At 55.0% G+C, this 21,595-nt stretch overlaps 8 protein-coding genes across 8 annotated transcripts; 4 read left to right on the top strand and 4 right to left on the bottom strand.

Moving 5' to 3' along the window:
• Positions 1 to 1,037: 1,037 nt before the first annotated feature.
• On the top strand, positions 1,038 to 1,625 carry BU26DRAFT_568126 (uncharacterized protein; the record flags this gene model as incomplete). The annotated part of the gene is made up of 1 exon (XM_033833742.1): positions 1,038 to 1,625. The coding sequence occupies one exon, from the start codon at positions 1,038 to 1,040 to the stop codon at positions 1,623 to 1,625; it is 588 nt and encodes a 195-aa protein (XP_033680558.1).
• Positions 1,626 to 1,676: 51 nt separating this feature from the next.
• On the bottom strand, positions 1,677 to 2,503 carry BU26DRAFT_521978 (uncharacterized protein). Its single transcript, XM_033829676.1, has 3 exons — positions 2,254 to 2,503; positions 2,131 to 2,194; positions 1,677 to 2,071 (listed from the first exon to the last, which is right to left on the bottom strand). The coding sequence occupies exons 1-3, from the start codon at positions 2,440 to 2,442 to the stop codon at positions 1,881 to 1,883; spliced, it is 444 nt and encodes a 147-aa protein (XP_033680557.1). The 5' UTR covers positions 2,443 to 2,503; the 3' UTR covers positions 1,677 to 1,880.
• Positions 2,504 to 3,226: 723 nt separating this feature from the next.
• On the bottom strand, positions 3,227 to 8,343 carry BU26DRAFT_71175 (leptomycin B resistance protein pmd1). Its single transcript, XM_033836253.1, has 13 exons — positions 8,060 to 8,343; positions 7,931 to 8,008; positions 7,855 to 7,882; positions 7,718 to 7,805; positions 7,586 to 7,640; positions 6,931 to 7,532; positions 6,456 to 6,774; positions 5,401 to 6,385; positions 5,176 to 5,348; positions 4,595 to 5,124; positions 4,421 to 4,536; positions 3,553 to 4,370; positions 3,227 to 3,499 (listed from the first exon to the last, which is right to left on the bottom strand). The coding sequence occupies exons 1-13, from the start codon at positions 8,243 to 8,245 to the stop codon at positions 3,473 to 3,475; spliced, it is 4,005 nt and encodes a 1,334-aa protein (XP_033680556.1). The 5' UTR covers positions 8,246 to 8,343; the 3' UTR covers positions 3,227 to 3,472.
• A 779-nt stretch (positions 8,344 to 9,122) lies between these two features.
• BU26DRAFT_71168 (uncharacterized protein) lies at positions 9,123 to 10,149 on the top strand. The gene is made up of 2 exons (XM_033836252.1): positions 9,123 to 9,188; positions 9,240 to 10,149. Exon 2 carries the CDS (start codon positions 9,267 to 9,269, stop codon positions 9,972 to 9,974), a length of 708 nt encoding a protein of 235 aa, XP_033680555.1. The 5' UTR covers positions 9,123 to 9,188; positions 9,240 to 9,266; the 3' UTR covers positions 9,975 to 10,149.
• Positions 10,150 to 10,909: 760 nt separating this feature from the next.
• On the top strand, positions 10,910 to 12,302 carry BU26DRAFT_71155 (uncharacterized protein). The gene is made up of 4 exons (XM_033836251.1): positions 10,910 to 11,320; positions 11,393 to 11,832; positions 11,891 to 12,011; positions 12,092 to 12,302. Exons 1-4 carry the CDS (start codon positions 11,168 to 11,170, stop codon positions 12,101 to 12,103), a joined length of 726 nt encoding a protein of 241 aa, XP_033680554.1. The 5' UTR covers positions 10,910 to 11,167; the 3' UTR covers positions 12,104 to 12,302.
• Positions 12,303 to 12,466: 164 nt separating this feature from the next.
• Positions 12,467 to 15,336, top strand: BU26DRAFT_607772 (TPR-like protein; the record flags this gene model as incomplete). Its single annotated transcript, XM_033835785.1, has 1 exon — positions 12,467 to 15,336. The coding sequence occupies exon 1, from the start codon at positions 12,490 to 12,492 to the stop codon at positions 15,334 to 15,336; it is 2,847 nt and encodes a 948-aa protein (XP_033680553.1). The 5' UTR covers positions 12,467 to 12,489.
• A 16-nt stretch (positions 15,337 to 15,352) lies between these two features.
• On the bottom strand, positions 15,353 to 16,718 carry BU26DRAFT_521974 (Rhodanese-like protein). The gene is made up of 4 exons (XM_033829675.1): positions 16,398 to 16,718; positions 16,031 to 16,287; positions 15,763 to 15,885; positions 15,353 to 15,710 (listed from the first exon to the last, which is right to left on the bottom strand). Exons 1-4 carry the CDS (start codon positions 16,620 to 16,622, stop codon positions 15,698 to 15,700), a joined length of 618 nt encoding a protein of 205 aa, XP_033680552.1. The 5' UTR covers positions 16,623 to 16,718; the 3' UTR covers positions 15,353 to 15,697.
• Positions 16,719 to 16,935: 217 nt separating this feature from the next.
• Positions 16,936 to 20,661, bottom strand: BU26DRAFT_521973 (uncharacterized protein). Its single transcript, XM_033829674.1, has 5 exons — positions 20,064 to 20,661; positions 19,741 to 20,013; positions 19,216 to 19,677; positions 18,288 to 19,166; positions 16,936 to 18,239 (listed from the first exon to the last, which is right to left on the bottom strand). The coding sequence occupies exons 1-5, from the start codon at positions 20,601 to 20,603 to the stop codon at positions 17,415 to 17,417; spliced, it is 2,979 nt and encodes a 992-aa protein (XP_033680551.1). The 5' UTR covers positions 20,604 to 20,661; the 3' UTR covers positions 16,936 to 17,414.
• Positions 20,662 to 21,595: the final 934 nt, after the last annotated feature.

The following is a 21,595-nucleotide window of genomic DNA, read 5'->3' as shown; positions in this document are numbered from 1 at the left end:
CAAGAAGGATTATTTGTGGCACGTTCGTCCAACTTCACTCTCCGAATGAGAATATGCTAGTCTTTTCGAAACACGCATCCCCGCACCTCTGAGCGGTTTTCGGCATGTGCTTCTCTTAATTACCCCACCTCACCAACCTAACTTACAACTTCTATCCTACGGTTGTCTTCTAACCTTTTTCTTTTCTACACCCTAATCCATTCTTTTCAAGCTAACTGATAGTAGCTTCCCTCTCACCGCTATTACACCCTGTTCATCGACCGAGAACGGTTCACGCGCCCAGACATGGCGTCTTCTCGATAGATGTCTCCACGATTGCTTGTACAAGATTTGGGACCTTATTCAACAAAAGGCCTATGCGGAAACGAGGTTCAGTGCATACAGAGCAGTGGGCCGACGGCTACCAAAAGAGGTTACGGAGCTAATCCTGCAGCATGCTTTAACCTCTCAGGAAATCCCACTCGATCCGAGGGTCTTAGTTACAAGATTCGAGGATGACGAATCTGATGTGAAAATATGGAGCAAGGTGCGAAACGGCCCACCGAAGCCTACGCGTGCAGCAAATCATTCATCAACGCACATGGTATTGCGACGAAAGATCATCACGCCGCCCTGTTCTCCACTTTACCCTAGTGGGCGCCTTAACAGGCGGCATACCTAGGTTCTACGCTTCATAGCGCTACGCCGCAACGCCCGTAAGAAGCATAAACAATCCCACCTATAAGAACCCGGCCCATCTCAGCTAGACCGACCAAATGATGGTATACTTTCCTTTTTGTGCTCTAGAAGCATTTTCGTCCCCCATCACGGTCATGATCTCGCACGATAATACCTCCGCCGAATGCGATTTGCGTATTTGTCATCCGCATCCACCGAATGTATCTCACACTGCGCAAACCATCTCTCCGCTTGGCCATGAAAAGTCCCACTCTGGGTCAACTACACATCTTCGTCCTCGTCCTCTGGCTGTTCTCCACGCCCGTCGAAGCCACACTTCTCTTCATCGCGTCCCCTCCCAAATACGCAATATACCAACTATGGCCTCCAAAAACAGCACACAAACCCCACGTTTCCCGCCAGGCGAGCAGTCCAGTGCGCAGAAAGCAGCAGTTGCCGACGCAGAAGCAAGGGTCCTAAAAGTCTACGGCCCAACCTTCCAATTGAAAGACGAAGCAGGAAATCTCATGGGACCATTTGTAACCCTTCAATACGCACCCGAAGCCTTCATGCCCTACCTCAACTATGTACACGCCTTAAACACGTTGCCCTACTTGACCACAAAGGAGAGGGAGTTGACCGTGCTGGCTGGATGCTCTATAACGCAGGCGCAGTTTATTATATATGCGCATAAGAAGATTGGGATGAGCGTGGGATTGACACAGGAGCAGGTGGATGATGCGGCGAGGGGGAAGGCTCCGGAGGGTTTGGGAGAGAGGGAGAGGTGCGTTTATGGGGTTGCGCTTGAAATAGCGCGGAGGCAGGGTAAGGTGGCGGACGACCAGTTTGAAGCGGCGACAAAAGAGCTAGGGAGGGAAGGCGTAGCTGCTCTAGCGAATGTTGTGGGCGCAATTTTGGCGAGTAGTGTGTTGGTTAATGTTGCGGATGTGCCCGTACCGGGCCAGTAGTATGGAATGTGGAAAGAAGGGTATCAAAGAAAAGGAGATTGAGGATCGAGGGTCCGAGAACGGGTGCGCTCCATTTGATAGTGTGCGTGGGGTGAAGCTATGCTCCTGGAACTTCCGCTCTCGCTCAAGGAAGGAAACCATAAGGACAAGCCTCTGGCATTTTCTCTTCTCAGTCATGATATCGATGACTTTTTTGGGCTCCTACTCCGATATTCAACGTCCCATCCAACCGCAAGCTTCGAACTCTCGAGCACATCACTCCATCTTCGCCCTTTCCCCGCTTTGCAGACCCAGCATCTCCACGAAGCTCATCCCACTCGTCAAAAGCATCGTACTAGCAAATACAGCATGATTAATGCCCGTCATAAGCAACGCGCTTGTTGCTCGATGAGGCTTCAGAACCACCGTCCCCAACGCGAATGCCGACCACAGCACATTCATCAACACTGAAAACCCATCAACAACATGTATCAAACAAGAAATTCATAGGAAAAGAAAACCATACCAATAGGCGGCAGTGCTTTCCGCTCACTCGCAGCACGCATATGCCCTACACCTACAGCGATAACCTGCACGAATTTGACTTAGCATCCCTTACCCCGCTGACTCATATTAGAAAGCCACGTACCATAATCGCAACAGCATGCTGTGCGGAAACGGTATCCAGCGAGTCGGGATACGGATTCGGGAGTCGGAGACCGGAGATGCCGTGCAGCCATCTGGCGACCGCGCTGTCGTAGATGAGCTCGGGTTTTGCGAGGAGGATGACGCCAACGAGGGAGTCCGCGAGGCCTTTGTAGAAGGTGAAGCGAGACATGGTGATGGGTGTGCCGAGATCGAGATGAGAGCCGGCAGGTGTGGCTCGTTGGATGATGATGGTGGCCTGAAGCTTACTTCTTTGAGACTAGCGGATAGCTAGGTAGCGCAGAAATGGCAGACTACGATGCAGTTCAGTTCCACGACAGTCTTCATCGGTTCGCTCATGCCCCTAGAACCTAACCTGCAGTGAGTATTTAGGTAATGTGAATACGGTAGGTTCCTTCAGCTGGCGGAGCTTGCATAATTGATAAACAGCTCAGGAGGTTTTCCCGTTTTGTTCCACGGCAGAGGAAATAGCGAGGCCTCAACGTCGATACCCAAGCCACGGAGAAGAGAGACATCCGGTACGATCAGCATGGCCTGTTCCGTGTCATTACACTCTCTTCAAAGAAGCTGCTTCTGAACGCACTTACCGCCCCCCGTCCTCTTGGTGGAGTCTCGCTCATTCTCGTGATAAAAATCGTCGGTCGGTAAAAAGTGGTAGGCAGTCCATCACATTAGCAGCTTCGGCATCTGTCACGGCGTTTACCTCGTAGTTTGGCTCATCAAACTCCTCATTGGAAGAGACTCCAGACTGATCCGAGTCGTATACGTCCACAACCACTGGTATTTTCTTAAGGGAAACTAAGAACATCTGAAAACTGGCCGCATCGCGCGCGCACTTGAACAGAGTATTTCCCCCTCAACAGTCACCCCAGCCGTACCGTAAGAGGAGAGACAGTGTTCGCGCTAGAGGGGAGACATCTATGGTCTACGTATAGTACTATACAAGAAAAAATTACAAGATATAACGCTTTTTGCATAGCTGGCGGAGTAGTGCAGACATGAATGAATGGAAATGCAAGTACGTCCAAGTGGTATCCGCTGTGTATATGTACGGGAGAGCAAGGAGACGGTATCTGATGCATGTCGAAAGCCCGAAAGGAGATCCAGAATACTACATGACGTGGAAAAGAATGAATGTAAACAGAATACTGCACGACGTGGAAAAGAATGAATGTAAAGGACTCGTGTCGCAGCGTCCGTTCTCACCGATCGAGAGCCTGGGCTTGACACTGCGGCGGCAGTCAGCATATGCTTCACAAAATAAGAGGGGGGAAGGACTCACCATCTGGTAATAAATACCCCTCTTTCTCAACAACGCCTGATGATCACCCTTCTCAAGCACCTTCCCGCTTCCCAGGACGAAGATGACGTCCGCCTTCTGGATGGTTGCCAACCGATGCGCGACCGCGATGGTGGTCCGTCCACCCTCGCCTGCTGCACGCTCGATCGCATCTTGGACTAGCTTCTCGGACTCTGAGTCGAGGGAGCTGGTCGCCTCGTCAAGAAGAAGTAGCTTGGGTTTCCGGAGAAGAGCGCGAGCGAGAGAGAGACGCTGCTTCTGCCCACCAGAGAGAGACATGCCCTTAGGACCGAGACGAGTGCTGTATCCATCTGGAAGGGACGTGATGAACTCATGAATCTGGGCGTCGGCGCACGCTTGTTCAATCTCCGCATCTGTAGCGTCCTCGACAGACATAGCCACATTCTCCCTTACCGTGCCTTGGTAGAGCGTAGGCTCCTGGGACACGAGACTGACGTTCTTCCTGTACTCCGTCGGGTCAAGCGACGTTATATCCTGCTCGTTATACAATATGGCACCCGAGTCCACGTCGTAGAAACGCTCGAGAAGCGAGATGGTTGTCGACTTCCCACACCCCGAAGCGCCGACCAGCGCCGCGAATTGGCCGGGGAGGACGTTGATGTTGAGGTTGGAGAGGACTGGCACGGAGCGCGATTTGTAGGAGAAATAAACGTTGCGGAACTCGATGCCGACGCCGCCGACGAAGTCCTGGGGAACGGGGGTGTAGTTGGGCGGTGGAGCGTCTTTGGCGGGGCGGAGGCTCAAAATGCGGTTTGCAGCACCGGTGGCTTGGGCGATATCTGGAAGGCGGTGTTAGATAGGAATGTGTCAGGTGGAGAATGGGACACACTTGGAGTGAAACTGAACCACATGCCAGCAGCAATAGCGCCTTGCACCACTGCCGTGTAAATGACGAAGAAGTCAACCAGTTCATACTCGCGGGACGCAAGGAGAGTTCCACCGTACCTATTAACGATTATTATCAGCGACGGTGCTTCTCACAATGCAAGAGGGAACGACTTACCAGAACGCCAGAGCCATGCAAGCCAGTTCTACGCTATCGGAAGCAGCAAAGACAAAAGTGCCAAACTTAGCGGTCGCAAATGCTTTCTTGACATGCCCCTTCAGCAGCGTCTGATACCGATCGGCGATCATATTCTCCATGATGAGGGATAGCACCGTGCGGAAAGCACCGACAGCTTCGGTTGCGAACTGCGAGCTATTCTCGAAGACGGCCGCGTTCATCTCTTCAAACTTGAGCTCGATGCGGAGGCGCAAGTACCCAGCCGCGAGGATAAACGGAAGCGCGCAAAAAAGACCGACGAGTGAGAGCTTCCATCCGTAAACGAAGGCGATGATCACTGAACCGACAAGATTGACTATTGAGACGGATGCCATGGCCATTTCGGTGCATACTAGTTGTTGTAGTTGTTCCGGGTCGGAGGACAGACGAGAGGTGAGCGAGCCGGCGGAGTGGCCTTCAGCGTCGAAAAATGCGATGCGCTTCTGAATGATGTTATCGAGGTATTCCTGGCGATACCAGCGCACTATTGCCTGCCAGAAAAATCAGCACCAGATCGAGAAAGGATCACGGGGCTATCGTACGATCGATATGAGATGCGTGCAGAAACCCATAGTACAGTATGCGACAAGGACGCCTGCAGCCAGAACACCGAACATTCCCGCCCAGAAATTGCCCTGGTCAACAAATTCCTGGCCGGTAAATGTGAAAACTTGAATGATTTTGGCGAAGATGTAGGCTTGGAGAGGGTAGGCAGCTATTTAGGCATGATTAGCACAGGAGCATCAAGAACGGGCTACATGACTTACCTCCTGCGGCCAGAACACCAAAAATAGCGAGGGAGTAAAGGACCCAGTGATGACGTTGCTCGTAAGCTACGCGACCCCATACCCTCATAAACCCTTTCTTCAGGGGTCCCTCGTCTCCGGTGGAAGCTATTTCCTCATCACGGGCGTGCTCAGTATGCGACTTCTCTGTCTCCACGGTCTTGGTCTTATGTAAGGCTGCTTCTTCGAGCTCGTCTTCCTCCTCTTCAGCCTCAATCATTAGCTCCTGGGCGTTGACAAGCCCGTGGTAGACGCCATCGTCCTTTTTGAGCAACTCTTCGTGGGTACCTTCCTCAACAAGTTTCCCCTGCCTCATGACCATGATCTTGTCTGCTCGCTTGATAGTCGAGAGCCGATGAGCGATGACAATGGTAGTTCTATTTTGGGATACTCGGTCTAGTGCCTCTTGAACGGTGCGCTCAGTTCGGACATCGATAGCGCTGGTAGCTTCATCAAGGATGAGGACTGGAGGCTTCTTGATGATACTGCGGGCGATGGCGATGCGTTGACGTTGGCCGCCCGACAGCTTGATACCGCTTTCGCCGACGAGGGTGTCATAGCCTTGTGGCAGCCTTTCGATAAACTCACTCGCGTGTGCCTCTCTACAGGCTTCTTCAACCATGGTTATTTTCTCTTCCTTGGAGGAGTCCTGCCATTGAGTCCCACATAGTCCATATGCCACATTATTGAAGATAGTGTCGTTGAAAAGGAAAGGCTCCTGCTGGACAAGGCCGATTTGTGAACGCCACCACTGAAGATCAACATCGCGGAAGTTGGTTTTTCCAATTCTAAGCGTCCCCGTGCATGTGTTTGGTCCCAGATCAACTTCAGTTTCGTCGTCCTTGTCCTTGTCCTTGCCCTTCTTGCTCTTGACGGCGTCTTTCGCGAGCATATCGGCTGGCGCTGTGTCTTCCGTTTTATCGGTTGTCGTTACTCTAGCAGCAGTGCCGAGGAGATCATACCATCGCTATTCAGCCATTAATACCAATCTGTTATAGAAATCCAACGAAGGAGATGAAGACTACGGGGACACGAACCTGGATCAAAGACACCAAAGTGCTCTTCCCCGACCCCGACGGGCCAACTATTGCAGTAACCTTGCCTGCTTCGAACGTGGCGTTGAAGCCATCGAGGATTTGCACATTTGGTCTACTTGGATATGAAAAAGCAACGTCTTCGAAAGAGATATCTAGATCAGCAGAGACGTCTGGCTCCTTCAAGCCGGTGGTATCTGGGACATCGGCGTCGATTGTGGCAAAGAGCTCCGCGGCGGCTGTAGCAGCCTTGGCGACAGCAATGATGGGCGCAGCGAGTCTCCCAACGTTCATGACCGCCATCATGACCGAGAAGAGCACACTATCACGGTCAGCTTATTCGAAGATGATATCGCCTTCCTAGCGCGGGATAAAATGTGAGGATCACAGGGACGACCGGTGGGGAGGGTTTTAGTAGTCGATCTCATAAGATACTTCGTCATGTGGAGTATGGTGCAAATGGAAGAGGGGAACTTACACAACAATGTCGCCCACATTGGTTATATGGCCACGGGTGTACTGTCGGATGCCGAACCAGAAGGTAAGACCGTAGGTACCATACATAGCCATCATAGAGACACTGAACATCAGGCCCATGAATGGGGCTGTTTTCCTTTCATTTTTCGCCGCCTTGTCCAATAAAGCCTCGTGTTGCTTGGCCAGCTTTCCTTCGGCGCCGAATGCAACGACGATGCGGATAGACGAGAAGATTTCGTAAGCCGTCGCTGAGGCGTTCTCCTGGTTCTCCTCCGTGACCTTGTGGATTTTCATGAACGGTGGAATCATCGCCCCATATACAATCACGATGAAAGGGAGCGACACGCTGGCAACGAGCGTGAGGAGCCAACTCTTGATGAAAGCCACGACGAAGAGACCGATTGTGAAGGCCAGCGATTGGAAAAGCAGCGAGAAGTGTTGGGATATAGCCAGCTGAATGGTGTTGGACGAGGTGGTGATACGTGTAGACACTTTACCCGGCGACAGAGTATCGATTACGCTCACGGGCTGAGCGAACGTGGCACGAAGGTATGCTAGCCGGAGGGCGGCAGATATGCGAAGGCCGCTGATTCGAACGCAAATCTATGGGCGAACGTCAGTGCTTCGTTTTCCCGGTAAGGCGTATTTGGACTGACCATGGAGATGTAGGACAGGAAAAACTTGGCGATGAACAGGTAGACGATGTAGAGACTAATAGAAATCGCGGTCAGAAGTGCTGCATGCTTTCGAATAATGCTCAAAGGTAGATACGGGTCAGTTGCACGTACGCTTGCTTGTTGAATTCGGACTGAAATTGATGTTTAGTGACCGTCGTGTCAGGCATAAAATACGCAGTAAAGTTGCCAACAAGTTGACCTGTGGCAAGTCAGATGTGATTGTACGATGCTCGAGGAGGAATACACACCGAGCACGATGTTCATCAGAGGCATTGTCTCAAGAGGATGTCAGCACCGACCGCGCAAGACGCGTAGCTTACTTACGGATCCAGAGCCAATCGCAGTCAGACAGGACGTTCCCATGAGGGCAGCATCGAGGCTGGTCCCGTATCTGAATACCCTCTGCGGATGGTCAGTTGTGTGCCCTTGCCATCACAACGATTTCAAGCTTACAACGTAGTTCCACAGGCCGACCTTGGCCTTCTTGTTGTCCTTGACGACATCTTTCTCGTCCTCTGCGTGTGATGTTGCCACGCGGTCCTTCTCCAGGGTCTCTTCAACGATGCGAACTGGGGCGGTCGCGTCTGGTGTGACGGCGACCGAGGGTGGCAATGGCGTGTCCTTCTCGTGGGCACTCATGACTGCTTGTCCGGTGCCTGATGTTTGGGTTGAAGATCAGAAGCCCGTCAAGGAGTTGCTCCCATGGAGACCTTTTGTGGGGACAGGGCCAAGATAGATCAAAAATGGGTGCCTGAAGTGTCTGCGCGTTGCCTAACCAATCGACATTCGTATACGAGATACGACAGCAATCAGAGGAGACGGTTCCGCTGCATGTGTCAAGTCGGATGAGTGCGTCGGTGAAAGGCGCAGATGTGGCCGCTTGGCGACTTCATTTGCCCGACTGATGGGTTTCTTATATTCCTGCGTCCAAGGGCAGCTGGCCGGAGGGAAGCAGCACTGGGAGTTGAGGTCGCAGTCCAGTGCGGCTGCGCTAATCCCAAACGAGCGACGAACTGCGAAATCACAACGAAGTTAAGCGTTGGCGCGTGCGGCGAGCTAAAACCCAGCCCTAAGCAAACGTCGCAGAATCTCGACGAAAGGGGAGAGAGAAGACGTAATGCGCTTAGGACCATCTGTGACTGGCGCATGAGTGCAGGAATTGATACTGGCAGCCTTGCGAAAAGGGTCGACGAGTTCGGGAAAAAGCGGTGGGCCCCAGGCGCTTCACGTGACGATGTCGGCATATCGGCAGCAAACACGGCCCGGCACACCTCCCGCTTTCCCATCGTCTCGGTGACGAATCCCGGAGCGAATCCTCAGATCCGACTCCCCCTCCGCAACACCGTCGCGGCCTCAGCTCTACTTCCAGCTCCTGCACAGGCTGGAATGCCCCAGGCAGCAGCATACTGCACCGCGAAGTAATACGGGCCTTCGCAAGAAAGGCCCGCGGAGAGATTCGCCCCCTGCAACCTGGCCTGCAGCCGTTGCATCACCGCTCGTTACCCTTTCGGTCAAAACAACGGCCAAGTCGATCCCAAACTCGCGACAACAAGACTAATCCCAGATCCTGGAGTCCCTCAGAGCGCGTTACCAGCCTCCCATTTTCCGCATGCCCACTAACCAGAAGAGCTAGCTTCGAGCGATCGACTGACTGTCGGCCATGCCGTCCTTCTACAACCATCTGCTAGCCCTAACGTTCCGCCAAAAGGATGGGGCGCCCAAGCCCGCTTCACCGCCGCTATCTCCCTCCGTAGTCACCCTCGCTGGCCTACCCACGGAGATTTTGCACAGCATCGCCCATCGCCTGCCGATCAGCTCTGCAGCCGTGTTGCCCCTTGTCAACAAGCATTTCCTCCATATCTACGGAATGCAGGCTTGGGAATCCCTGAAGCATGACATCACTCAGCGGAGAGTCTTCCTTTACCTTCTCGAGCGAGATCTCCCTGACTACTACGCCGATTTGCAGCTGACCAAGAAGATTCCCGCCTCCTCTCCATCCAACTACGTGAAGGACTCTAGGCAGCACTATCCATCGACCGGAAGGGGCTTTTTCCTCAATTACGATCGCTTCGGATATGCTGTCGTATGGCCACACGTTGTTCTAGCTTTGAAGCGCAATGCTTACGGCGGCCATCATGGCATCCCTCTGGAGGCCTTCACGTACGAAACCACGCGACGATATACACCGAAGCCATGGTATCGAAATTTCGAGGAATACGTCCAATGGGGTCAGCTCGCTTCGTATGGTCAGCCAGTTCAATTCGGCACTCTCGCTCGTATCGTCTCCGGCCATCTGCTCCTGCGGTGTACGTATAGGGTGTTTGAGAAGAGGGTACATGTCCATGTTCAGACGCTGAAGGGTATGTAGCTGTTGCGCGTTTTGTCTCCATGCGCAGCAGGCCTGCAGGAGTCATTTGTAATAGTCGTCCACGTGGTTACTGCAAAACTACTCGTAGAGGCCTTTAGGAGAGCAAACGCATTGATGCTAATATTTCCACCTATGCAGCGCTCGGCCTCGAAGTGTGCAATCACCTCAGCACGACCCGCCAGTCCGCGCCCTGGTACGATAACAGTCTAGCCAAGGCCTTCCAGGCAAAGAAGTACACGGAGCATAAGGAGAAACCCTCTCACCGGTCCCCAGCGCCCGTCTATATCCGTGGGAAGGACGATGCTCCGGAAGCAGACAACATCGACCAGCTGCTGGATCCATCAACAAGCATGGATGAATACGGCCGGTGCAGCTACTGCTTCACGGAATTCAAGGTTACAGTGATAAAACCGAGCCCTCAATCCGACGGCGAAGTTATCATTGTGGCTTGGCACGACCTAGGCAATGGTAAGTCCGAGTCCGAGCCCTGGGATGCCAGCAATGCTATGTGGAAGGCTCTTGTGGGCGGCGAGGAGAAGTATCATTGCGAGGTGCAGTCGTTCTCTGTCGGCAGCATCCGGGAGGCATTTGAGGGGCGCGATGGGCTGAGGCTGATATGAGCTGCGAGCATCGTGGATTGGGTCTGAAGGCCTGACTCCAGGGCTGGTGTGCATGAGTGAGTCGGCATAACGGTCCTTGGGTTAACAACTTGGTTAACAAGGTATAGAAATCCTTAATGTCTAATCTTCAAACATAGAACGACTGGAAATGACCTGCTTGATTCCCGTGATGCGCTTGTAGCTGGACGCGCATGTTTGCCGCAGTCTACGGGCTGTGCGAGCCGCGTGTGACGAATCAGAGGCGTGGCGCAGGTGGCTTGCCCCTCCAGCTGCTCGGTGGTTTGCGCATCGCAGTCGCACCCACGCTTCGCTCCACCGAACTGCTCAGCTCAGCCGCAATTGCCAGTACGCTCGTCGGGCATGACCGCTCGTCGCAGTCACCCGTGGGAGTGGCGCCCTCCAGCTCCGCTGACTCTGCGCCGCATGTCTCATATAAAAGCCGTGTGATGCTCCTGACCAACCGCCGACCCCTCCCCCGCCATCCATAAGCAAGCATTGCTCCCGCGCCTACAGCTTCCTTCTCTCAACTCCACGACCCCCTTCAGCGTATCCTACTATCCTTTGGTTGCTAGCATGAGTAGCTACGATTATTACGGCGGCGACGGCGCCCACAATCAGCAGCCTCCGCCGCAGCAGGGCTACGGCTACAGCCCTCAGCAACCGTCGTACGGACAGCAGCCCCACGATCAGTACTCGCAGGGCCACAGCCCGCATCCTCCGCAGCAGGTGAGCGCGATCGCTGTTGCACGCTGCGTTATGCATGCGCTCTCCTTTGAACAACCGCTAATATCAATACAGGGCCAGTATGCACCGCCGTCGCACTCGCCTTATCCGCCCCCACAGCAGGGCTACGGCCCTCCACCGGGAGACTACAATCAAGGCTACGACCCCAACCGCAGCCATTCTCCCTACCCTCCGCAGGGAGATCACAACCAAAGCTACGATCCAAATCGCGGCCACTCGCCCTACCCACCTCCAGCGCACCAGCAGTACGCTGGACCCCCGCAACAGGAATACGGGGGCCAGCAACAGCATCAATATGGCCAGTCCGGCGCTCCTGGCGCTCCCGGTGCTCCAGGCGGTCCCGCTGAGGGCGACCGCGGTCTCGGATCCACCTTGATCGGAAGTGCCGGCGGCGCGTTCATGGGACACAAGCTCGGTGGTGGAGCGCTGGGCACGGTCGGCGGTCTCATCGCTGGCGCCGTCGGTGCGAACATGTTGTCAGACAAGCATGACGAGTAAGTCCTGACCCGGCATTCCTTGCGCGATTGAGATACTGACCCATGTTTTAGCAAGAAGAAAAAGAAGCATAAGAAGCACGGCAGTAGCTCGCACCACGGCTCGTCCCACGGCTCGTCGTACGCTGGCTCTGCTGCCGGACTGGGAGGCCTCTACGCTGGGAGCCACAGCAGCCACGGTAAGCACAAGCACAAGCACCACAGGTCCCGCAGCCGGGGAGGTGGTAGCTCCTCGTCCTCGAGCAGTGACTCCGATTAGAAGCGGAAGTGAAGCTCGGATAGCCTGTTTTTTGTACTGTCTGCGTTTTGGATTGCTTGGTTATGCTTGCTCTTAGTGGAGACACGACGTCTGCGATTGCAGTTCTTGGTGCCCTAGAGGCTGCTCAATATCCAGCGTCATCCCTATAATGAAGCCTTCATGAGTACTGTTTCGTGCCAGCCAATAAATTCTGTGACTTCATAAAATACGGCATTATCATGATCAATAAGCTCAACAGAGTTGCATTCGAAATACAGGTGAGTGAAAAGTTGGGACGGCTGCCTGCCAATGCCAAAAGCGGTTTAGCGCGCCCTAGCTTATTTTTCTCCACTATCAAATGAATCATCGCCCAAGCATGAAAAAGCCCCACGAAACCCTCTACAGAACAAATTTACAAAATGGGAGACGTGCTACTTCGCTTCTTCCGAAGCACGCTGCCAGACGAACTCGCCGCCGCTCTCGAGGATGTCCTCAAAGCTACCGAAACTGGAGACTTTTTGACCGTTTTCCAGCACCCCAAAGTCCAGGTGCTACTTGGACATCAAGACATCGCGGCCACCCAAGATGTCCAGTTGAAGGACTTTCCGCTGTGGAGCGACTACATCTTCCATCGCTTAGGCCTCATTCTATCGAAAAGAAATGAAGAGCCGGGAACTCCGGTGCGGGAAACGGCTGCGTATCGTCAGCATCTGTTTTTCCTGGTGGCTGTAGCCGCGTTATACGCCTTTTTGCAGGCGAATGTCACGGGTCCGCCGCTTCCTTTCAAATCCGCGGATGTCTTGCTCCCCAGGGATGTAGCATCGAAGGTGCCCGCACTGAGCAAACTGAGAGCAGAACTTGTTGCTTCGATGGGCGCGGATGGGATCGCGGCATATAAGCTCACGCCGAACATCGAGCTGCTGTGTCTCGCGGAGAGCATTCTGATTTGCCCGCCCGTTCAGAAGAATGTCCAGACTTCGGTGTGGGCGAGACTCAGGGTGAACTTCGTTCATCAGCGGCTGCTTTCGGAAGTTGCGCCTTCGCTTCAGAAGGCTATCTATGAAGACTTGGATGCGCTTGAAGGCTTGATACTCTATTCACGGTTTGGGAAAGAGATCAAGGATCTACATGTTCATTTCTTGCTGGAACGAGCTTCTATACAGACACACCATGGACTGGATAAGAAAGCGAGAGCGGATCTCGAGCAGGCTACTTCGGAGAGGAAGTTTGAATTTGCTATTACCGGCATGATGGGAAAGAGGACAAAGTTCCAGGAGAAGGACACGAGTCAGTTGCTCGTGCTCGCGCGAAGTTCTAGCACGGAGGCGACGGACGGGACGTCCGCATCCAGTGAAGCAGGAGGAGGAACGTCGAAGCCGGAGAATCTGGATCTCAACGATGACACAGTTCTGGAATCGATTTCTTTTACGTCGACGTCGGCGTCGACGGAGATCAAGAATGCGACCTCCCTGGCCCCTGGCCTTGCGGCTTTGGACCCGTCTAATCAGCCCATGCTGGATCCTCTTGACTCGGTCATCCTTCTTGCGACGGCTTCATCGATTACAAACACAAATCCTGCGGACGGTCTCACGAGAGAAGAGACTCTTCCATATGCGACCCGCGTGCTCGAGGGAGGGAGCTCAAACTGGCAGGTCTACACCCAGGCCCTGCTTGTTCGCAGTCGGATTGAAGGCTACCGCTCGCGCACCATGGAGCGAGGTCTTCTCCAGCTACAAGCTCTCGTCGATCAAGTCATTGCCGAGACGTCTGACACAGAGACTGCTTCAACGGCACACGGGGAGAAGAGCGACGATGACCATGTAGCATCTTTCCTGCCAAAAGCAAAGGAAGGCGAATCCGCGCCCGTAGAGGAGCGCCTACGCTACGTCTTCTCCCTCTGCTCGCCCTCGCGCTGGGAACTCGAAGCCGAGCTAGCTGCGCGCTGGGTCAGCGTTGGCGGTCTGCGGTCCGCACTCGAAATCTACGAGCGGCTGGAAATGTGGCCTGAAGCAGCCTTATGCTGGGCAGCTACAGACAAGGAGGACAAAGCCCGCAAGATCATCCGCCGCCAACTCTTCCATGCCACGAAGGGCAATAACACCGCTACCGATCTCGAAGACGAAACCTGGGAAGGAGCTGCTCGAGATCCACCACCCGCAGAAGCGCCGCGACTGTACTGCATTCTCGGCGACCTCGACAAAGACCTCTCCTGGTACGAAAAAGCATGGGAAGTCTCAGGCAAACGCTACGCCCGCGCCCAGCGCTCTTTGGGCCAACACTACATCGCGCAACACGACTACGCCAAAGCTGCAGAAGCATACTCCCTGTCTCTTAAAATCAACGCCATGAGCCACCCCGCCTGGTTCGCCCTCGGCTGCGCATACCTAGAACTCCAGCGCTTCAAAGACGCCGTGGAGGCCTTCTCGCGCTGCGTCCAACTCGATTACCAGGACGCAGAGGCCTGGAGTAACATGGCCGCCTCCCTCCTCCACCTACGCCCCAAGACGCAATCTACCGCCGCCGACGACGACGGGGACGGAGACGAGAACCCAGAGGTCCGCGTGACTAGCCATCCACGCACCGACGCCCTCAGAGCCTTCAAGCGCGCCGCCGCCCTCAAGCACGACAACCACCGCATCTGGTCCAACGTGCTCGCCGTCGCGGCCTCCACCACGCCTCCCTCGTGGCCCGACATCGTCACCGCACAGCGCCGCATCTGCGAGCTCCGCGGCGCCACCGACGGCGAATCCTGCGTCGACGCCGAGATCCTAGACCTCCTCGTGCGGCACGCCATCCAATCCTCCGCAGACGACGGCTTCGACGTCTCCAAACCCGGCCTCCCGCGCCTCGTCAACGAGCTCGTAGAAAAGCACATCAAGCCGCTGATCACCTTCTCCCCGCGACTCTGGACCATCCTGTCGACGCTGTACATGCACACGAACCGGCCCGGCTCGGCGCTGGAGTGCCACGAGAAGGCGTGGCGTGCTGTGACGAGCCAGCCGAACTGGGAGAGCAAGACGGAGAAGGAGTGGGATGCGGTGGTGGCGCAGACGATTGATCTTGTAGATGCGTATGAGACGCTGGGGCCGCGGGAGAGGACCGAGGGGCTGGCGGCGGGCAGTGGGGAGCTCGTGGCTAGGGACTGGAAGTTCAAGGCTAGGAGTGCGGTGAGGAGCGTTATGGGGAAGGGGAGGGAGGCGTGGGAGGATAGTAAGGGGTGGGAGGGGCTCAAGGAGAGGCTGGCTGAGCTTAAGGGGAGGGAATGAGGCGAGATGTCTTAGAGAGGAGTTGTGCTTCAAGACGGAGCTTTTGGCCCTTGGGAGGCTCCAACGTAATCAAAAGTCCTTCTGGTTCACCCATTCCTTTCCCTACTTTGCAATTCATAATTCCTACACTTTGTGATCCGTTCTTAAATCCATTTCAGTCGTTCAAGTTTCGAAGCGCAACTCTGACCTCGTTGACCTCCCAAAACAACTGTTCGCGAAGGAAAAGCCTGCCATAATTTGATAATCGTCCATTGCATATATATACAGCCCATATACATCCAGCCAAGCTTCTCACGTTGAGCAAAGTGTGCCTCGGGATAGTGTTCTGTGTCTCGACTATTCGCTATCGGTACGAGATGGATCACACCGCCGTCCTGCCGATGCGTCAGACGTATTCCCACGTCAAAGCAAGCAAGTGAAGCCTACTCCTTGATCTCCGCCTTAGTCGGCTCGCCCTTCCCACCTGGCGGCGGCGCACTCTTGGTCCCCGGTCCCCCGTTCTTCTCCCAATCCAGCCATGAGCCTCTATACTCGCCCACGTTCTCGTACCTATACCACATCGTCAGCTCAGCTCAGATCCAGTATACAGTATCCCTCCTCCAACCGTGGCGCCCTCCCCGCCCCCCTTCTCCTCCCTCCCACATCCCCCGCACACCCACCCCATTCAACCCAAAAAATAAGGACATCAACTCACCCGGCCTGCTTCGCCAACTGCGCCGCCGCACTACTCCTGACCCCCGCCTTACAATAAAACACAATCTGCTTATTAACCGGCGGCTTCTGAAACCCAAACCGATCCTCGAACTCCTCAGCAGGGAGGAGCAAGCTGTCGGGCTGCGAGGTAATCGGGACGTTGATAGCGGTGGGGATAGCGTTGGCGTTGAATTCATCGGGCTCGCGCACGTCGATGAGGACCGTGGAGTCGGACGGGTTTTCGAGGATGGCGAGGACCTAGGGAGGCCCCGGGGCGGGGCGGGGGGTTAGTATGTGTGTATGTGTAGTAGGAGGGGGAAGGGTGAGGGGAGAGCGAGAGGGAGAGGGAGAGGGAGAAGCGGACGTACATCTTCGAACTGGTAGACTTTGCTCTTCTTGTCGCTGGGGAAGGAATTCCACCGACGCTGCACCGCGCCGGCTTCTACTCTCCAGATATCCTTCCTGGTCCCCGAAACCGGCGCAAAGGCTCTCGATCGCGCGCATTGAGCTCCCAATCGCAGTGATGAAGCGTGGGCCGAGACAGCTTGCGGGGTACGCAGGGACAGCAATTGGACAGCTCGCTTGGACGCCATTGCTATTTCAGGAGTATAGAGATAAATAAAGAGAGCGCGGGAGTAAAGGTAGTAAGTTGGAAGGAGTTGTTGTCCGACAGGAAGCTTGGTGATCAGTAATGCTTCGGCGATTGCCGAACAATAATCGCCGACGTCACTCTCGACACATGCACGTGCGCCAAGCCATCCCGCTGCTCAAAAGGGCAGAAACCAACACGGCCTGTCAAGCTCTGGCAGAGAAAGATATGATTTATGGGTAACTTGTGTTTCGTCTATTGTGTATATATCATGCATATATCGGCCAGGGCCGCTTCACCTCCGTCCTTGCCAGCGTGGTCGTTCGTGCGTTTCATCTCGTCGTGATGATGATAGTCATCACCAGTGAGATAGGAGAGGAGAGACAACCTAGCCAGCCTTACACCTCGTTGCCCGGGTTTTCATTGCCATACACCATCCATCACATCCAGAGGCCGCCAAAATCCGTCTCACCACGGATCCGGGGTATCGTCTTGCACACCGCGTCCAACGCCCACTAATTCAAAACAAGCGCGCAAATCCACAAAGCAGCAAATTGGTATATTCTTTTTGCGCCGGGGGAATCATCTCGCGTCCGAAAACGCCAAAGCAAGTCAGAAACCAATAACCGAGACCGAAACAAGAGAACAGAGAGATACAGTAAACGCAAAGCAACCAACCGAAGGCTTTTGTAATTCGCCATATGGGGTATAATTCTTTTGGTCGATATCGTCGCATAGGTAAACCGGAGCCGGGGTATTTGTTCGTCATAAAGCCGGTGTAAGTCGGAAACAGTGTTTAACGAGGAGGCCCAATAGGGGCCGGGTATCCAGATGCAGAATGGGAAGTGGAGGGACGACCGCTGTCAACGGAAGCCCGCGGGTCATACCTGGGAGTGACATCTCCAGGCGCCGCTGAAGTAGAACCAAAAGGAAACTTGCTTTCAAATCGCGGGGTCGGCATGGGCCAACCGTTGTTGTGGTGCTCGTCGTCCGCGAGGTTGATGCCGCTGTCGTTCCAAGGGTTGCGGTAGCCGCTTCCCTGGGACTCCAAGCTGGCAAGGGATGCTTTCGAAGCATTGCTAGAGGCATGCTTGAAGAGAGATCCTGGGGAGTTTGTGCCATTCCTCCTTCCATTAAAGAGGGATGTGAAGGAAGACATGCTTCCTGGCTTACGGAGCCGATCGAGCATTCCGGGGCGTTCATCATCGCCGAAGTGTGAGCGCGTCGGGGAGTCGGTGCTGTCGACGGGTGGCTCAGCTCGTTGAAGGAGCTTAGACTCGAAGAACGGTAGAGAGTCTTCGAAGGAATCAGACTTGGGGCGGGGAAGGGCGCCGCGAATGGTGCTGGTATCCAAACCATGCATGACCAGATGGTTGATCAAGAAATCCAAGGCGTCTTTCAGACCGCCAGCGTTGTTCCTCGTGAAGCTGAGATGGATAGTTTCAATCTGCGTCTCCTTACCATCGACTGTCTCTGTCTGCGGCTCCTTCAAATGCGCTTCGACAACATACTGATCCCTGAGCTTGTCCAGGATGTCAGTCTTAAATTCAGGAGAACGCATGTGTTCGCCAAGCTCAGCAGAGACAGGGAATGCAAGATCGTGGGCTTCTGGAACCATACCCTAGTATCGGTTAGCCTACATCTGCCGAATGAAGATTGGCAGCCCTACCAAGAATTCATCGACTGCCAAAGGCACCTGGTACTCAGGGCCAGAGACAGTGACGATATCACTCGCTTCTTCGGTGCTTGGGAAGGTAATCTTGCAGTTGAACTTCTTCTCCAGCTCCTCAATCTTATCCAAGCGAGCAAGAAGCTCGCGGTGGTACAGGCGGTTGATGTTAATTGTCTCGGAGACAAACTCAGCATCGGCTTTCTCGACCATGTCCATGATCTCCTGCTTGACGAGATCCAAGTTCTGGGCGTTGCGCGCAGGTGTGCGGCAGATGACATTATCGACCTTAATGTCATCTTCTTCCTTGCCAAAACCGCCGCGGTCCATCGCATTGGAGAACTTGACAAAGACGGAGTACTTCTTCATGATGCGCTGGATGTGTTGGCCGCCAATGCCGATGATGCGCTTATGATATTGATCAGGGACATGGAATGAGATAGCGGCAGGCATCTCTTGCTCGACGAGGTCAAGGCCGCTCTTGGTGGCTTCATACTGGGCGCCGCGGACGACAATGTAGAAGTTATACTCGTTGAAGCCGTCGAAGACAATCTGCACACTGCTGTGGCTCATGATCTTGTTGATCTTGCCGTTCTTCTTACCGCTGACGAACTCTTTGTGTTCGTTGGCGAGCTCGATCTTGACGCTCATGTTGTACTGGGATTTCTTCACGAACGGTATATTGTTGATGACCATCATCGCGGCTTTGACGGCGTCATCCGACCCGTATATGTGGAAGTTGAGCTTCTCGAAGCTGATCTCTGCGCCGGAGTTAATGCAGATATCCGAAAGCATGGCTCGAATGTCAATTGAAGTGGGCGGGCGCTGCTGAGGATCAGGATGGGTGATGAACCACGAGGCGCTGTAAAATTGACCAGCCTGGTTCCGGTGAGCAAGGTTTCAAACACAGCTGGCTTGATAAACTTACGAGAGCCATCAACTCGCGCACGGTCCGCTCGACATGTAAGACGTCCGTGCCCTGTACTCGGACAACGCCACGCTGCATCCCAAGCGGAGGCAGCAGGATGTAGGAACCGTTGTTCTCAATGATCTTGCGGACCTTGTCCAGGCGTTCGAGCAGGATGGCATCGAGCTTCGTGTCCGTCACCATGACGGGCTTGACGAAGACCTTGGTCGACATGACCAAATCGTGAAGCCGCTGCTTCGCCCGCAGAATGCATTCTGAGCTCTCTCCCGTGATGTAAATCAGATCATCGGGTCTCCGCGTAGCGCCTGGCGGAGTGTAGCCAAATAGACGCGGGAAGGGCGGCGGGAAGTAGATGGCAGTCCCTGTAGCTGACTCAATTAATTTGATGTTTTTGCGTCCACGTCCACAAATCAACGTATGCATGGTAAGCTCGAGCTTCATCGTGTCCACGTATCGCTTGAGCTGTGGTGAAATCAAATTAGCTTGGTGCGCTAGTGCGCGGCGGGTGCGGGGGTCAGAACTCACAATCTGGTCAATCATGATGAGCACACGCGTCTTCGCATGCTCCATTGTCTCCATGTCTCCGTAGATGGCACAGCGGAGCCGCGAGTCAGTGCCCGTCTCGAGATTTCCGTTGAAGCTCGCGGACTCAATGTCGGGCTGCTTCGGCATCAGCACGAAGAGGTCAGCTTTCGTGGTCTTAGCGATGAGGTCAAACTGCTGGAGAATCGGCGCCCGGATGTGCTGCGTAGCCTGATCGATGATGAGGTCTGAGTCGATGTCGACGAACGATGACCGCTGCGTCGCTGTTAGCCAAGGACAGAAGAGAGGCTGCAGCTGAAGCCTACCAGTGAGATGGGCGTCGAGTTGAGGATCTTGCACCGCATCTGGTTCACAACCTCCAGCTCGCCGGACAGGCAGACGTTGGTGACCAGGGCCCGCAGAGGACCCCGCTGCAGGCCGGGCAGCGGCTTGGACTCGGCCGACACCACGGTCGCGGCAACGCGGCCGTCGGTCTGCTCGCTGACTTCTCGGCACAGAACACGCAGGTTCTCGACATTCTGGACGTGTACGGGCAGCTTGTGGGCGGGCGTGCCCTCAGCCGTGCCTTCCGGATGGGCCCACCGGGCCTTTGCCCCCGGGCTGGCGTACATGATGTCGTCAACATCCGGGCCGGCGAGATTCGACGAGAAGGGGACGTTGAAGGACAGATTGACCTGGGTGCCGGGCGGGATCACGGGCGGGGCAGCGGTTGCCGTCGACGGACGCTTGATGGGAGCTGTGACGGGCATCTCGTGGCTGGACCTCGAGAACGAGAAGCCGGCCGAGGGTGTCATCTTTTCCCATCCGTGACGGGCCGAGCCCGTGAAGTTGGATATCTTATGCATGGTGTTGAGGAGGGCGCCCTGGGGTGGTGTCGGGCGGGCGAGTTGGTGGAAAGGAAAGAGGAGGGAATTCGAAGTGTAGCCAGAAGGCGGCTGAGCCCGAGAGCAGGGCTAGGCGCACGGGCCAGCCCGATACGCCGACGCAAAAGCAGGCTCAGAACCACCGACACAGCCGGCCATTTGCAGCTGTCTCAACGTCCCACGGCCAGACGCCTCGAGCTGCGCGCGCTGCCCTCGTTTCGCTGTGTTTCTGTTTCAGCGCGCACTTCGCGGCACTGTGGGATGGCCCGCCACGAACTGCGTGCAACTCGCGGGCCCAAAGCAGTAAGGCCGGGATCGATATATTACATGCGGGGGCACCTCTTAACGCCGGCCGGTGATGCTCAACGCCTTCGACACCTTCACCTGTAGCTACACAGTGTCCACCTGGAGCACCTCAGGCTTCATAGGACCGGCTCGCGCTGAGCCCAGATGCGTCGTCGCGAGCAAGCCTGTTTCACCTCGCACACCGCAAGCGTTTCTGCTGCACGCTCTCCCGCGCCTGGCATCCCTGCGCCCGTCGTTCCGTACGCAGTAAACAACCACAGGCCACGCTCGTTCGCTTGTGCATGCCAACAGAACCTGCCAGTTTCCCTTTCCCTCTCAATGCGTGCCTCACCACCGGTGCCCACCCGTCTCACATCGGCTTGCCGTCCCATTCCAGTGACACCCGCACGCATGTGGTCGCTCTTTCCGGCTGTCGGCGGCTTCGGTGTCATTGGATGCTGACGTCTGCACTCTGCAGGCCGCAGAAGACCATGGGGGCTGTGCAGTATCAACAATAAGCGGGAACTGGTGCTCGCCCTTTTGCCCACAGTGGATGCCCACAATAATCACTGTGACACCTACACAACTCTCTCCTCCCTGAGATCGGCGGAGTCCAGCCCGTCGTCCAACGCAACCCATCGACGTCTCTACGAACACCCGAGACCGAGAGAGCTATCGATAATCGAGCA

The sequence above is a fragment of the Trematosphaeria pertusa genome, assembly GCF_010094035.1.
Source record: "Trematosphaeria pertusa strain CBS 122368 unplaced genomic scaffold BU26scaffold_12, whole genome shotgun sequence".
NCBI classification, from domain to species: Eukaryota; Fungi; Ascomycota; class Dothideomycetes; order Pleosporales; family Trematosphaeriaceae; genus Trematosphaeria; species Trematosphaeria pertusa.
This window is presented reverse-complemented; position numbering and strand designations above follow the sequence as displayed.